A 12790-nucleotide genomic window follows, 5' to 3' on the forward strand; every position below is an offset into this window, starting at 1 on the left:
TTTCTTTTCTGGTATGCTTAGAAGAGAATTTCTCTTGCCCATGTTTAATTTGGTCTGTGTAATTGAAACTGTTACATTGGTTACCAGAGTCTTTTCTATACCGATGTATATTGTGCTTTGTTGGTATATAATAGGAAATAGATCTGATATAGGCTTCTGCTGTTCCAATACAAGAATGCACTTTCAGATGTACTGAACCAGGGTTTCAGTCTGTGTGATAATGTATCAGATTTGCAGCATTTTTAGGCTTGGATCAGTTTGTGGCCTTCTTCAAGCAAGCTGAGGAGTGCTACTCTGATATCAACAAAGGATGTTTCCAACTTCTTGAGTGTTCGAATTTGAGCTTAAGTACATGATTTTGTTTTTAATATCTATTCAACTATTATGCCATTGCTCTCAAGAATGTGTTCCTTTTAATAAGGAAATAGAAATAAGTCAATGGTAGGCCTGTACAAGAGGGTGTGCCATTGATTTCTTAGGAGTGGAGCAATGATTGAGTCCCCTTTTCATCCAGTGACCATGCCAGGATTCAGAGAGAAGTATATCACGATTGCATATGGGTAATTTATTATTGGGGTTATCAATAAAGGATTCACAAACCGTTTATTACGTTTATGCCATTATTTTATTTTAAAAAAGTAGCATGTCCTCAGCATGTTGAGGGTTGCAGATGGAGTGCTTCTTAAGTGCTTCAGAACTAGACATTTACTGTTAGATATTGAAAATGTAATATGTATTCAGGTAATAATCAGAGCTTTTGTTATATATTCTTTATAGCTTTCCATGAGGCTTTTTGGTAGCCTCTCCTCTCACCAAAAAGCTTTAGAATGAAATGTACATCCTTGGCATTCCAGATTACAGCACTGGAGTAGTTTGCAACTAAACCACTTGTTTAAAGTTTAAGTTATTGTATTTAGATATCATAACTTCTTTGATGCAACAGCTTATTTAATACAACAGTGATATTCTGGGATAATTTTCCAATTAGAGACTCAAGGTCGTTATTGAATATTGTTCCTGTTCTTTACATGTACTGTAAGATTCAGTGGCAAGGTCCTTTGAGCTATTTAACTGTATAGGTTTATGAGTGAATAGAGTACCTGATGTAAGGAGGGAGTATGAACAAATAATCAATTAAAAAAGAGTAAACAGTGAGAGAATCCTGATCCCTGGTGGGTTAAAGCACCAGTAAAGTGGCAGCAGTAACACATTGGCCCATACTGTAAGAGTAATGGAAAACACACATTAGGACAGGTGTCTGGGACTGATAAATGCCTCCAATGAAAATACAAAACTAGCCTGTGCCAAAAGTCAACATTATTGGACATGTGATCACGAGAGCCCACAGGCCTAGCAGAGTACATTAGGAAACATTAACCCTAGTCTACCAGGGATATTATCCGGATGCCAATATTTACAGATGTTGCACCCAGATTTTTGTCAGAAGAGTTACAAGGGGCATATTATAAAACAAAAATCCATGGTCTACCCTGCCATCTTGTGTTTCTATGTGCTCCTACACGGCGAGGGGAAACTATGCTCCCTTTAAATTTGAACATTTAATGAGGTTGATAAAACAATACTTCACTCCCCATTCATTATGTAGGCAATAGAGGGTGTGAGGGTGTGCATGATGGATACAATTATGGTGTCAATAAATATGTCTGAAAATGCCTTGAGAATTTTGGAAATTAAGATGTATTGTTATTAGTAGACTGTACAACATCATTTCACTAGGTCAATACACAGGGACCTCCACGAAACTCATGAGAAGACTCCAGAAGGTACAGAATTCAGCAACCAGGCTGATTCTCAGACTGCCCAGACATACCTATACCACCCAGCATGTAAGGAGCCCCCACTGGCTCCCAGCCCATAAGTGGTGCCAATTCAAGTAACATGCCTACAGAGCACTTCATGACCAAGGACCAGCATACAAGAACCACCCCTTCAACTTCCACCAACCATGCCAAAACCTATGCTCTGCTTCCCTCACTCAGACACCACACATCAACTGTAGCCACAGCAGAGGCTTCTCCTTCTGCCACTTCACCCCAAGTCCTTGAACGCCCTTGCCCTAAATCAATCAATCAATCAATCAATCTGGGTTAGTAAAGCACAACTGCTCAACTCTGAGGGTCTCAAGGAGCTGAGGGGGTGGCTCAATTGAATGCTGGGTTCATCCAAACTGCCAGTTCTGAAGGTTCTTCCTGAACTGGGACTGTGTGGGGACTTGCTGGTGGTGCAGTGGGAGATTGTTCCAAGCTTCGGCTGTGATGTAGGAGGAACTTCCTCCAATTCTGGTCCTGTAGATGCTTGGGACGTGGCTAGAGAGAGGACAGCTGATCGTAGGTGTCTTTTGGCTGCGTGGAATGAGAAGCGGTTATTCAGGTATGTTGGTCTGAAGTTGTGCAGGGTCTAGTATGCGTGGGTGAGGAGATTGAAGGTAATTCTTCTTTCAAGTGGGAGCCAGTGTAGACCGCAGAGGAGTTGGGTGATATGGCTGAGATGAGGGATGTCAAGGATCAGTCTGGCTGCGGCCTTCTGCACGGTCTGGAGTTTGCCATAGTCTAGTCTGCTACTGATGAGGGTGTGTATGAAGGTTTTCTGGATTCGGATGGGATCCATCTGAAAGTCTTTTGAAGCATTCAGAGGGTGTTGAAGCAGGTAGATTTGGCTGTTCATTGTGAGTGATGAGTCCTGTATGATGCTGAGGTTTTGTGCATGGTCCGTTAGGGTGGGGGGATTTCCTAGGGCATTGGGCCACCAGGAGTCGTCCCATGCAGAGGGGCTGGAGCCAAGGATAAGGACTTCTGTTTCCTCTGAGTTGAGTTTCAGGTAGTTGTCCTTCATCCAGGTGGCGACGGCTTTCAACCCTTCTTGAAAGTTGTGTTTGATGATGTTGGGTTCATTGGTGAGTGAGAGTATAAGCTGTGTATTGTTGGTGTAAGTGATGATGTTGGACCTTTGGATCCTGACAATGGTTGCAAGGTGGGACATGTAAATGTTGAAGAGGGTGGAGCTGTGTGAGGAGCCCTGGGCCACTCCACGGTTGGTCTCGGTCTGTTCCGAGCGGTACGGCGGGAGCCTAACTCACTGGGTTCTGCCAGTGAGGAATGAGCATACCAGTAGAGGGCCTTGTTGCGGATGCTGGCGTTGTGGGGTCTTGTGGCTAGGGTGCTATGTGAGGCTATGTTAAAAGCAGCGAAGAAATCCAGGAGGATGAGGGCTGCCATTTTGCCCAAGTCGAGAAGGGAGCGGATGTTGTTGGTGGCGGTTAGTAGGCCTGTCTTGGTGCTGTGGAATCCAGATTGAGTGAAGTCCAGGACATTGTTAGCAGCAATTAAGTTTGCTAGCTGGGGGTTGACGCCCTTTTCGATGACTTTGGCTGCAAATGGATGCAAGGAGATAGGCTTGAAGTTTTCCAGGTCTGTTGGGTCGGCGGGGGAAGGGGGGGGGGGTAAAGTTCTTCACGAGGGGGTTGACCTTGGAGTGTTTCAAGTTACTGGGGAAGGAGGCGGTCTAGAGGGAGCAGTTGATCGTCTGATGTAGTTCGGTGGCTCTGTGGCAGATGTGGGGTGAGCAGGGGGCTGAGGATGCCTGGGAGAGGATATTTTTCATGGTCCTCAAGGTCTCTTCTGTCATGAGCGGGGTCCAATTGAGCAGGGTTTGTTGGGTGGCGTTGCTTGGAGGGGTAGCAGGAGCAATGTGGAGGTTGCGGTTTTTAAAGTTGTAATGGATCATCTTGATATTTAAATGGAAGAAGGTGCCGAGTCTGTGGCAGAGGTCTTGGGAGGGTGGGACGTATGTTGTTTTGCTGCAGGGTTTGGCAAATTCCTTGATGATGTAGAAGAGTTCTTTGGTATTGTGGGCATTGGTGAGGATTTTGCCTTGGATAGATTTCTTCTTTCAGGATTTGATGAGGTGATGGTGTGAGGGTCCCCCTCCATCTACGAACATCACCCTCACTGACAGATTGGGAAGTGACCTGGCTTTACAACTAAGCCATGCAGCCCAGCACCTAGATACCCTCAGGGGTAATAAGCTGTTCTTTACAAATACCGATTGATTGAATGAATACAAACCACTGTGACAAAAGCTGGCATTTTGAGGATTAATTATTGATTTCTCGTTCTCATACAGATATGCCACATACATAATTATGTTAAGTTGTAATGTAAGTGTCAAAAGCTGAATAGTATAACACTGATTGGAAGAAGGGATGTTTTGGCCTGCATCTCTTCAATCTCTGTATTGCCAGTCTTGAATACTTGAGGTGTAGTTGCCCATGCTGTGTATTTTGACAATTTGGTTCTGAAGGAGCAAGAGTTTATTGGTCTGCAAAAATTATTAGCACATTTGTAGGTGTTTATGTTTGTTAAATTTAAAATAGGGTTTTGAAATATTTGACAGTTAAATTAATAAATATGTTCTATTTTGTATTTTTTATTTATTGGACTTTAAATGTATTTATTTATTCTTTTATTGTTTTACAAAAGGCAATTTAATTTAACACTATTTCAGACGGGGGTTATTCAATTCCATACTGACATTATTTATTAAGGGAGGGTGTTGCAGTACCAGTGGCTGGTCAATGTGTTGTGCTGAACTCATTCCTGGTTTGTTTTTGGTTGTAACTTGTATTTAGATTTTGCGAATAAGAAAACATTTATCAAACTTACTCAAAAGTATAAACTACACAAAAGTTGTTACCATTGCGATTCAAGTTCCACATGTAAATTATGCAGTCTCTGTCAAGACAGAACACAGGACTCGATTTTAAGAAATTATTTTAGAGATTATAAAATCAGGGTGATGTTCGAGGCAATACAATTTCATGGGAATTGGTCAGTGACATGTTTAGTACACTTTTTTAAGACAGTTACTAAGAGACTAAGGGCTATATTATCAAGAAAGGGCGATAGATTATCGCCGCTTTTATTGGCAGGAAACTGCTGCTAAAGAGGCGATAATGGGCTTGATAATATGCCCTTGTGAATTCCCATAGAAGCCCAGGATAACACCAGAACCTTGGCTTCTATGGGAATTCACAAGGACATATTATCAAGCCCATTATCGCTGCTTTAGCGGCAGTTTCCTGTTGATAAAAGCAGCGATAATGTATCTCCCTTTCTTTATAATATGGCCCTAAAGACTGAAGAATAACTACACATTTTGTTAAAATTACCTTAAACTAATACCTTTAAATGTTATGTTTTCTCCAAACATATTTTAGTTTATATACAGACGTCTAATTAGGGATTTTATTGACAGTGAAGATGGTATGGATTTAAGTTTTTAAAAATGCTTTTGTTCTGCTTTTTCTAAATTCGGTTTAGGTTTTGACCTAAATGCCATAACGATAACCAGAAAGATTGCACGAATCTTTAGAGCAGGCATAGTTAGCACTACATATTCAGCAGAACTAAGACCAACCTTTTTTTCTTCATTGTTAGATTCGACGCTCACTTTGTCATCTTTTGGCGAATACTTGATGGTGGGTGGCAACGGTATACTCTACATTTTCTGAAAGTCTAAATGGATCTGCAAACCCAAGTTCTGAAGTGTACCCTTCTACCGCCCATCTTTTCCTAATGTAGTCAAACCGCTGAGGGGAGTTATTATTCCTTTTTTTTATAAAAACAAATACACAATAAAGACACAAGTAAAGACCTAGATGTCCAATTAGATCGGATGTTGCATTTGGATATAGATATTTTTAATAATTGTTTTCAATGGTAAATGAATTATGTCATATGGCATGTGTAGATAAACACCTTGGCAGAACTGAAATGCATCTATACTTTTTATCAGCTTTGCTACAGGTCGGTTATTGGATCCATCACAAGTTAGAACCATTCTATGGATTTTAGGTACTAAGAAAGATCAACGAATTTGGGGGCATATTATCAAGGCAGGCGAAAAAAATTATCGCCGTTTGGCCGGCAGAAAACTACAGCTAAAACGGAGATAATGGGCTTGATAATATGCTCTATGAATTCCAATTGAAGCCCATGGTAAATGTGAAGGACATCTAACATGGGCTTCAATTCGAATTCCATAGAGCATATTATCAAGCTCATTATTGCAGTTTTAGCGGCAGAAAACAGCGATAATTTTATCGCCTGTCTTGATAATATGCCCCCGGGTTTTGAAAATTGAAGCTCCGATTTGTTTGTACTCAATCTAAAAGTCAAAATACACATTCAAATAACAAGCAGAATAAGGTGGAATATACTGTGCAATTAATAATGGTAGCGTAAATAAGAGTGACTCCACCTCTATTTTGTTTTCATACCACTCTTTACAACTAAAACATTTCACGTGGCACTGAATAAAACAGAAAGGTATACACTCAGAATGCAAACAAAAGTTGTCATGCATTAATAACTGCTGACCTGCACAGTTCCCTGTGTTGAAAAGTGGGATGTGTAACACTGTAGGGCCATTGGGACCTTTGAAGACGTAGCATCCAGAGGGTTCCTTTTCTTCATTCTTATCCACCTTGATATCTGGGAACGGAATATTGTTGGCTTTGCAGTAGTGAGCAGTTCGTTTGAGGGTCTAAAATGACAAAATTAAATATGTAGACATTCCAAGCAATTTCAGTGAGATAGTGAGACATATATATAGGTGTGGTCATAGTTGTTAATTATCGCTTATGATTAAGCAACCATAATATATAATATCACCAATTCTAAAGAGGCAGAGGAAAAACGTGTATTTCTCAAGTTAAGGGATTGCTAAAATTAATGATGGGCTCTTTATTGCAAGAACATTTCTGCTTCACCTACACAGAGTATAGCTACAACTTAGTCCTTCTCCGTCTGCCTCATTAACCACTCAAGCCCATCTGGTTTTTCTTTTGTGCTCCAGCTTACCAAAATGATATTTCTTTCCCACTATAAAAATGGCTTTGGATATCACTCAAAGCACATTTTCCCCCATGTAGATTGGCTATATTTACAAGGGGATAACGCCACCAGAACATCACCCTTCTTCATATTAACAAAGCAGCATTAAGCAACCTTTGAGGCTTACCGCCACCTTGTAAATATGGCCCCTTTACATGCATCACTTTGGGTGAAAGGGCATACAATGTGTTGTGCTGTGAGCGTTCCACCGCAACACCCATTCCTTTTCCATGCTGCCCCAGATTTACAAGTATGTGTAAATCGGAGGCAGTGCCAAAAACTAATGCCATGTAATAGGTGGTGTTAGAATGACGAAACAATGAGAAAAACATTTATTTCTCCTTGTTCTTGTTTTGTCTTTGTGTGCAGCATTCTGGAGCACACATGGAAAGAGCAAAATGCCATTATTGGTTGATTACGTGCAGCAAGTTGTCCGTTCCTGCATAAACAATCATTAACTAAATACGATGTAATACTGTTATATGTGCTGCATTCTGCAGAACACACAGAAGTAACACACCTTCCTGCACATAAACAATCATTCCCTGCACAGCAGGCACCCTTGCACTACTGTGCAAGTGTGCCTGCCTCGGCACTCTGCAGCTAATTTTTGCACCAGCAATAGCGAAAAAGACGGCTGTGCCGTATTATTGTGAATGTGGTGCATCCCTTTGTTTTGGCAGTCGGAGCATGGCGCTGCCAGATTTGGCGCAAATCTGCGCTCTGATATTGTCTTTTAAATATGCCCCTATATGTTCAGGGACAAACTGAACTCAGAGTGATAACCAAAGTAATTGTTTTGCTTAATTCAATTGCTGATTTTTCATCCACTTAACTTTACCTGTGCCAATCCTCATCATTCTCTTTCTAACATTATTTTATTATGTTTGAAACATAGGAGCATGTGAACATTTACTACTTCCATTCATTTTGCAAGCTTACTACATTTAATTTTACCCAGTCTTTCTCTGGCGCAAACCAGAATGATGCCACACACCCTATCAACATCATAGCCCTCTTCCTTCTTCTTGGCCAAGGAGTTGCATGTTTCCCAGAGTTTAACCTAATCAGTGAGTACTATTGCACAAAGGACCGCCATCACTCATTTGTAAACTAAATGCCACTGGTAGCAGCTAGCTCAAACTGCTTGCCATGCTTGTAGCTCACAAACTCCGCAGCACCCAATCCATACCATCTTCCTCACACTGAATCCAACCTAAGCTTAACTTGCATGTATACACAATAAATAATGCATCCTGATTGGCACACATTTACTGACTACTGTCTCAATCACTTGATTCTCACACATTCTCAGCAGCATCCAGCCTGACATATCTGGCTCACACTTACCAGTCATTATATACTACCTTCCCTGACCACCTTCTTAGCTGGGTATTGCAGTAATATAGAAATATCCATCCTAGAATTAACTTTAAAGATTGACAATATTTATTAGGTGGACACAATTACAAACAAGAGCGCCTACAGCTCATCTGGACATGCAGTCGAACTCCTAGATAATATTATCTGAAAGTATCACAGTTTTGGATAGACTTACCCTGTTAACCGAATCTCTAAGAGTAACCACTAAGACCCAAAAGAGACATGTGGGGGGCTAAAAGATAGGAGTATAATCACAACAGTCCTCTTATTAATGTCTAATCCATCCCCCCTGAAGACCACCCATGGGCCCACTCCATCGAGTTGTTCATACACCGCACATCCTGGGGAGACCCCAGAACCAATATGCTGCCAATAATTTATTCAGCTATTTCCGGTGCTCTAATCATTCAGGAATGTGAAAACATATCATTTTGCTTTGTGTTCCACTTTTACCTTTGCAGGGAATCCTAAAGAAGAAGTGGGCCTCCTCTTTCCCAACTCATGCTTGGTCCCCAGCATCTCCCTTCTGTGCCAGAGTGCTGGATGGAAAAGCAACAGTCTCTTATCATCCACTCCCACCTCTATGAACTGGAAGTCCTCACTCAGAATCCAATTTCTCCCTCCAGACATGGTAGCACCATCATCACTGTACAACCGCAACCACCATTTGTTTCTCCTGTCTGACATATGTAAACCTTTTTGACTACCTCGTTCAACACATCTATCTGAAGAGCTAACCATTCCTCCATTACACCAGATATCTTGGTCTCAAATACATTGTCTAATGCATCTACCTGGACTCAGGGCACTCAAAGCATATTGCTCCTCCTCTGGGGACCATATAGTTCTATCCTTATGTCAAGTTTCACCATGGCTTTCTCCATGTCACCCGTAAAAATCCATTCCTTTTTTACTTCTATGGCAATCTCAACTAAACGATATTCCAAGCATTTCTCCCACAAATCTGTATGTAGGCCATTTGCAAAATATAATAGAGTCGGAATAACCCAAGAAAACTGCACATCATCCAGAGGCTCACCAACAAAGTTTCTTCGATGTACTCTACAAGACGACTCATTTGAGGTGAAGAAATCATCCTTCATCTTTTTTTAGAGTACTCTTAGATAGTATTGACACGAAGGAGCTATGAATTCCATGTCTCCCTTGGTTGAGAGTATAGGGGCTATTTATACATTAGATGCCCGGCATCCAATGGATATCCTACTGGGATAGTGAGTGGGGCAAGAACCTCCAACTGTTTCATGTAGCTCCCTGTACAACATTGAATAGGAGGTCTTCTTCAGCTATGGGAAATGTTGTACTCCTATAGTAAGCCTGAAATACCACTTATGCTGTTCACTGGTATTAGGTCTAAAGAGTGCCAGAGCCATCACCAATTATCCTGCCCCCCAGACTTTTTGCCCTTCATTGCCGTCGATTTTAATTGCACTTTTGAACCGCTGGCAGTTGATGGCGCGGTATGTTTTTCAGATGAGGACGCAAGATGGGTAATTCCGCAATTGACGACTGTGCCAAGTAAAAAATGGACACCAGTTGTCATCCAATTAAATGCCTTGGTAATGGAGCATGCCTTGGTCGCTGTGAACGGGCGCACGCCATCAGATTTTGAAGGTGCTTGCACCTATAACAGGGTCACTTGTCCCAGCAGAATAGTCTACATCTTGGTCGACAGGAGACTGTGGAGATATGTGTCAGACATGATAGTCATTCCATCTATCCATAGCGACCATAACCCCCTATCTCTTAGTTTGCGGAACCTCATAACTGAGGGGAAGCCCACGCCCACTAATAGATTAACACTGGCGACCAGAGAAATTGCACCATCAAATTGCAAAAGATTCATTAAATGGCAAAAATTTGCCATTAATGAACAAAAGACCAGCGCCCTGGGGGAGATTGCAAGAGCTTAGACGGAGAAACTCTCTGCAATCTGTATTAACGATCTAGGCCTTGCCCAGGCTGATGTGGTCTATGTGGAAACAATTGACAGAATGGCTGCTCTCTTTGTTGACTCTTGCGGGTCAAGTCAATTGAAGAGTAGGAAACCCACAGCCAAGTGGTATAACCAAGAATGTAGAGGGGCCAAATCTAAATTGATAAGTGCTATCAAAACCTGTGATGCAGCAGAGGTTCGCTTAGCCCGTGCCATGTACAGGTGAGCACTATCGGCGGCAAAGATGGCTTGGGATGACTTCCACTGGGAAGAGCTGAAGCTGGCTAGCCAGTCAAAAAATGGCAAACGGTTTTGGGCTTTAGTTAGAAGAGCAAACAATGGTGGTTCCAAACCATTACCCAATCATATTACATATTACAGACAGGAACTGGTTTGAACATTTCAGGGGGTTGTATGAAGGGCCAGGGGTACCGGATAGCAGTGAGCCCTCTGTATATCGTACACTACCCCTGTCCGACACCGCAACCCCCATTGATCCCGTAAGGCAGATAGAGGTTGAGTCAGCTATCAATAAAATTGTTCAAGGTAAGGCACCAGGCCAGGATGGCATTCCTGGCGATCTGTTTTGTGCCAACCCTAAGCAGTGGGCCAAGTTCTCCACCCTTTTGATCAACGCCCTTCTCCATGCGTCTCCAGTCCCGAGTTCATGGAAGGGGGCTGAGGTGATCCCTATCTACAAGAAGGGGCCAAGGGGCGACCCCCCCAACTATCGTCCAATCAGCCTGATTGATGCTGGTCAGAAGGTGGTTGGCAGGGTTCTTTTGGAAAGGATCCTCTCCTGGGCGGAGGAGAATAACATCATCTCCCACTTTCAGGCTGGCTTCAGGGCTATCACAGGCACTGTCGACCAGGCATTTAGGCTAGTACTACTCCACTGGAAGACAGTATCCATTGGTAAAGGCGGTCTGTACTTGGCCTTTATTGACTTGAAGACCGCGTTCGATTTGGTCCCTCGAGAGCGCCTGTGGGTGGTTTTGCAGGAGATGGGGTTCCCTTTGCTCATTCTGAACCTGTTGGCCCGCATGCACGACGGAACGTATGCATGCATCCGGTGGGGCACACAGGAGCAGAAAACGGCCAAAATCCCTGTCAACTGAGGTGTTTGTCAAGGATGCGTTCTGGCGCCGACCCTTTTTTCTTTGTTTGTAAATGGGGTTGTCTCCTTTCTATCTGACATCGATGCAGATGCCCCCAGCCTGGCCGGTGTCAAAGTCCTGCTATGCTTTTTGCTGACGATACGTTATTGGTTTCTAAAACGCCCATGGGGCTCCAAAAGCTCTTAGATCGGTTTTGGGTTTTCTGTAATTTAAGGGGCTTGGTTATTAACACCTCTAAAACAAAGCTCCTTTACTTTAACCCCAGTAGGAAAGCTAATCGTACGCTTACACTTAATGAGGAGCCACTAGAGTGTGTTAAAATGTTTGACTGCTTAGGGATTAGGATATCCGACCAACTCAAATGGACCCCACATATAGAAAAAATGGCCCTAAACCATAAACGTGTTGTGGGTGTCATTGGCAGGGAGCACAGATCCTCATTATCCAGACCCATAGCCCCTGCACTGGAGATCTATTCTGCAAAAGCTATAGGCAGCGCACTGTACGGAGCTGAGCTCTGGGTTTTTAATAATGTCGATTCCCTTGTCATGGCTGCAAACATTTTTTTAGGGAGCTTTTGTCCCTACCCAGGGGCACCCCTAACAAACCTCTCCAATACGACCTTGGCCGCAGATCTATCAAAGATCTTATAACCCTGCGTCCGCTTCTCTATTGGGCTCATCTGTGGCGTACACCTGAGCTTGCTATCTACGCAGACGGCCTTAGAGAAGACATGAATATGCAGGGGTCTCATAAAATTGTTTGGCTATCACAGGTTAAGAAGCTGTTAACGGCTATTGGTTTTAGTGCTGCATGGGAGACCGGTGCATCGGTTTCTAAACTGGAGGTCAAGCGAGCATACTGGTCGTGGGTCGATGCCCAAGATTCTAGAGCTGAAAATCTGGGTAGACTCACATACAAGTTTCGTCTGCACAAGACAGTACACTCTCTCGAACCCTATATGGACTTCATCAGAAAACCCAAAGATAGGGCCCTATACATCCAGTTTAGATTGGGAACCCTACCGGTTCGTGAACGCACTTCCAAGTGAAAACCCCCTCACCAAACACTCGCCACTTATCCGTTCTGTAATGTTGCACTAGAAACTATTCCGCACCTTTTTTTTGTCTGTAGTGCCTATAACAAACCCCGATCGAAATGGCTAAAACCTGTTTGTCGGCAGATGGAGACTAGGAGCTATGTCTCTGCTTTAAGAATCCTACAGACAGATCCCAACACTACATTGGTCTGTGGGGTAGCTAAATTTCTCAGCTGGGCATGGGTGATTAGACTTAAAGTCTTATGATAAATTTTACGAGGTGACTCCTCTTTAAATCCTGTTCAAAGCTGCAAGTGGTTTAATGTCTTTTTTATTCTTGCCTTTTAATTATTTATAAAGTGTTTTACTAATCAAAGACATG

The 12790-nt window shown here is 42.7% G+C and overlaps 1 protein-coding gene across 2 annotated transcripts in view; it reads right to left on the reverse strand.

The window, feature by feature from the left end:
- The window catches only part of LOC147712934 (cytosolic phospholipase A2 gamma-like), a 646694-nt gene that overhangs the window by 20162 nt on the left and 613742 nt on the right, over positions 1-12790 (reverse strand). For both annotated transcript variants that reach the window (XM_086920395.1, XM_086920396.1), the window contains one exon: positions 6399-6564. In XM_086920395.1, coding sequence (XP_086776521.1) covers positions 6399-6564 — 166 coding nt within the window. The remainder of the gene's footprint in view (positions 1-6398; positions 6565-12790) is intronic.

Source organism: Lissotriton vulgaris, chromosome 5, assembly GCF_964263255.1.
Source record: "Lissotriton vulgaris chromosome 5, aLisVul1.2, whole genome shotgun sequence".
NCBI classification, from domain to species: Eukaryota; Metazoa; Chordata; class Amphibia; order Caudata; family Salamandridae; genus Lissotriton; species Lissotriton vulgaris.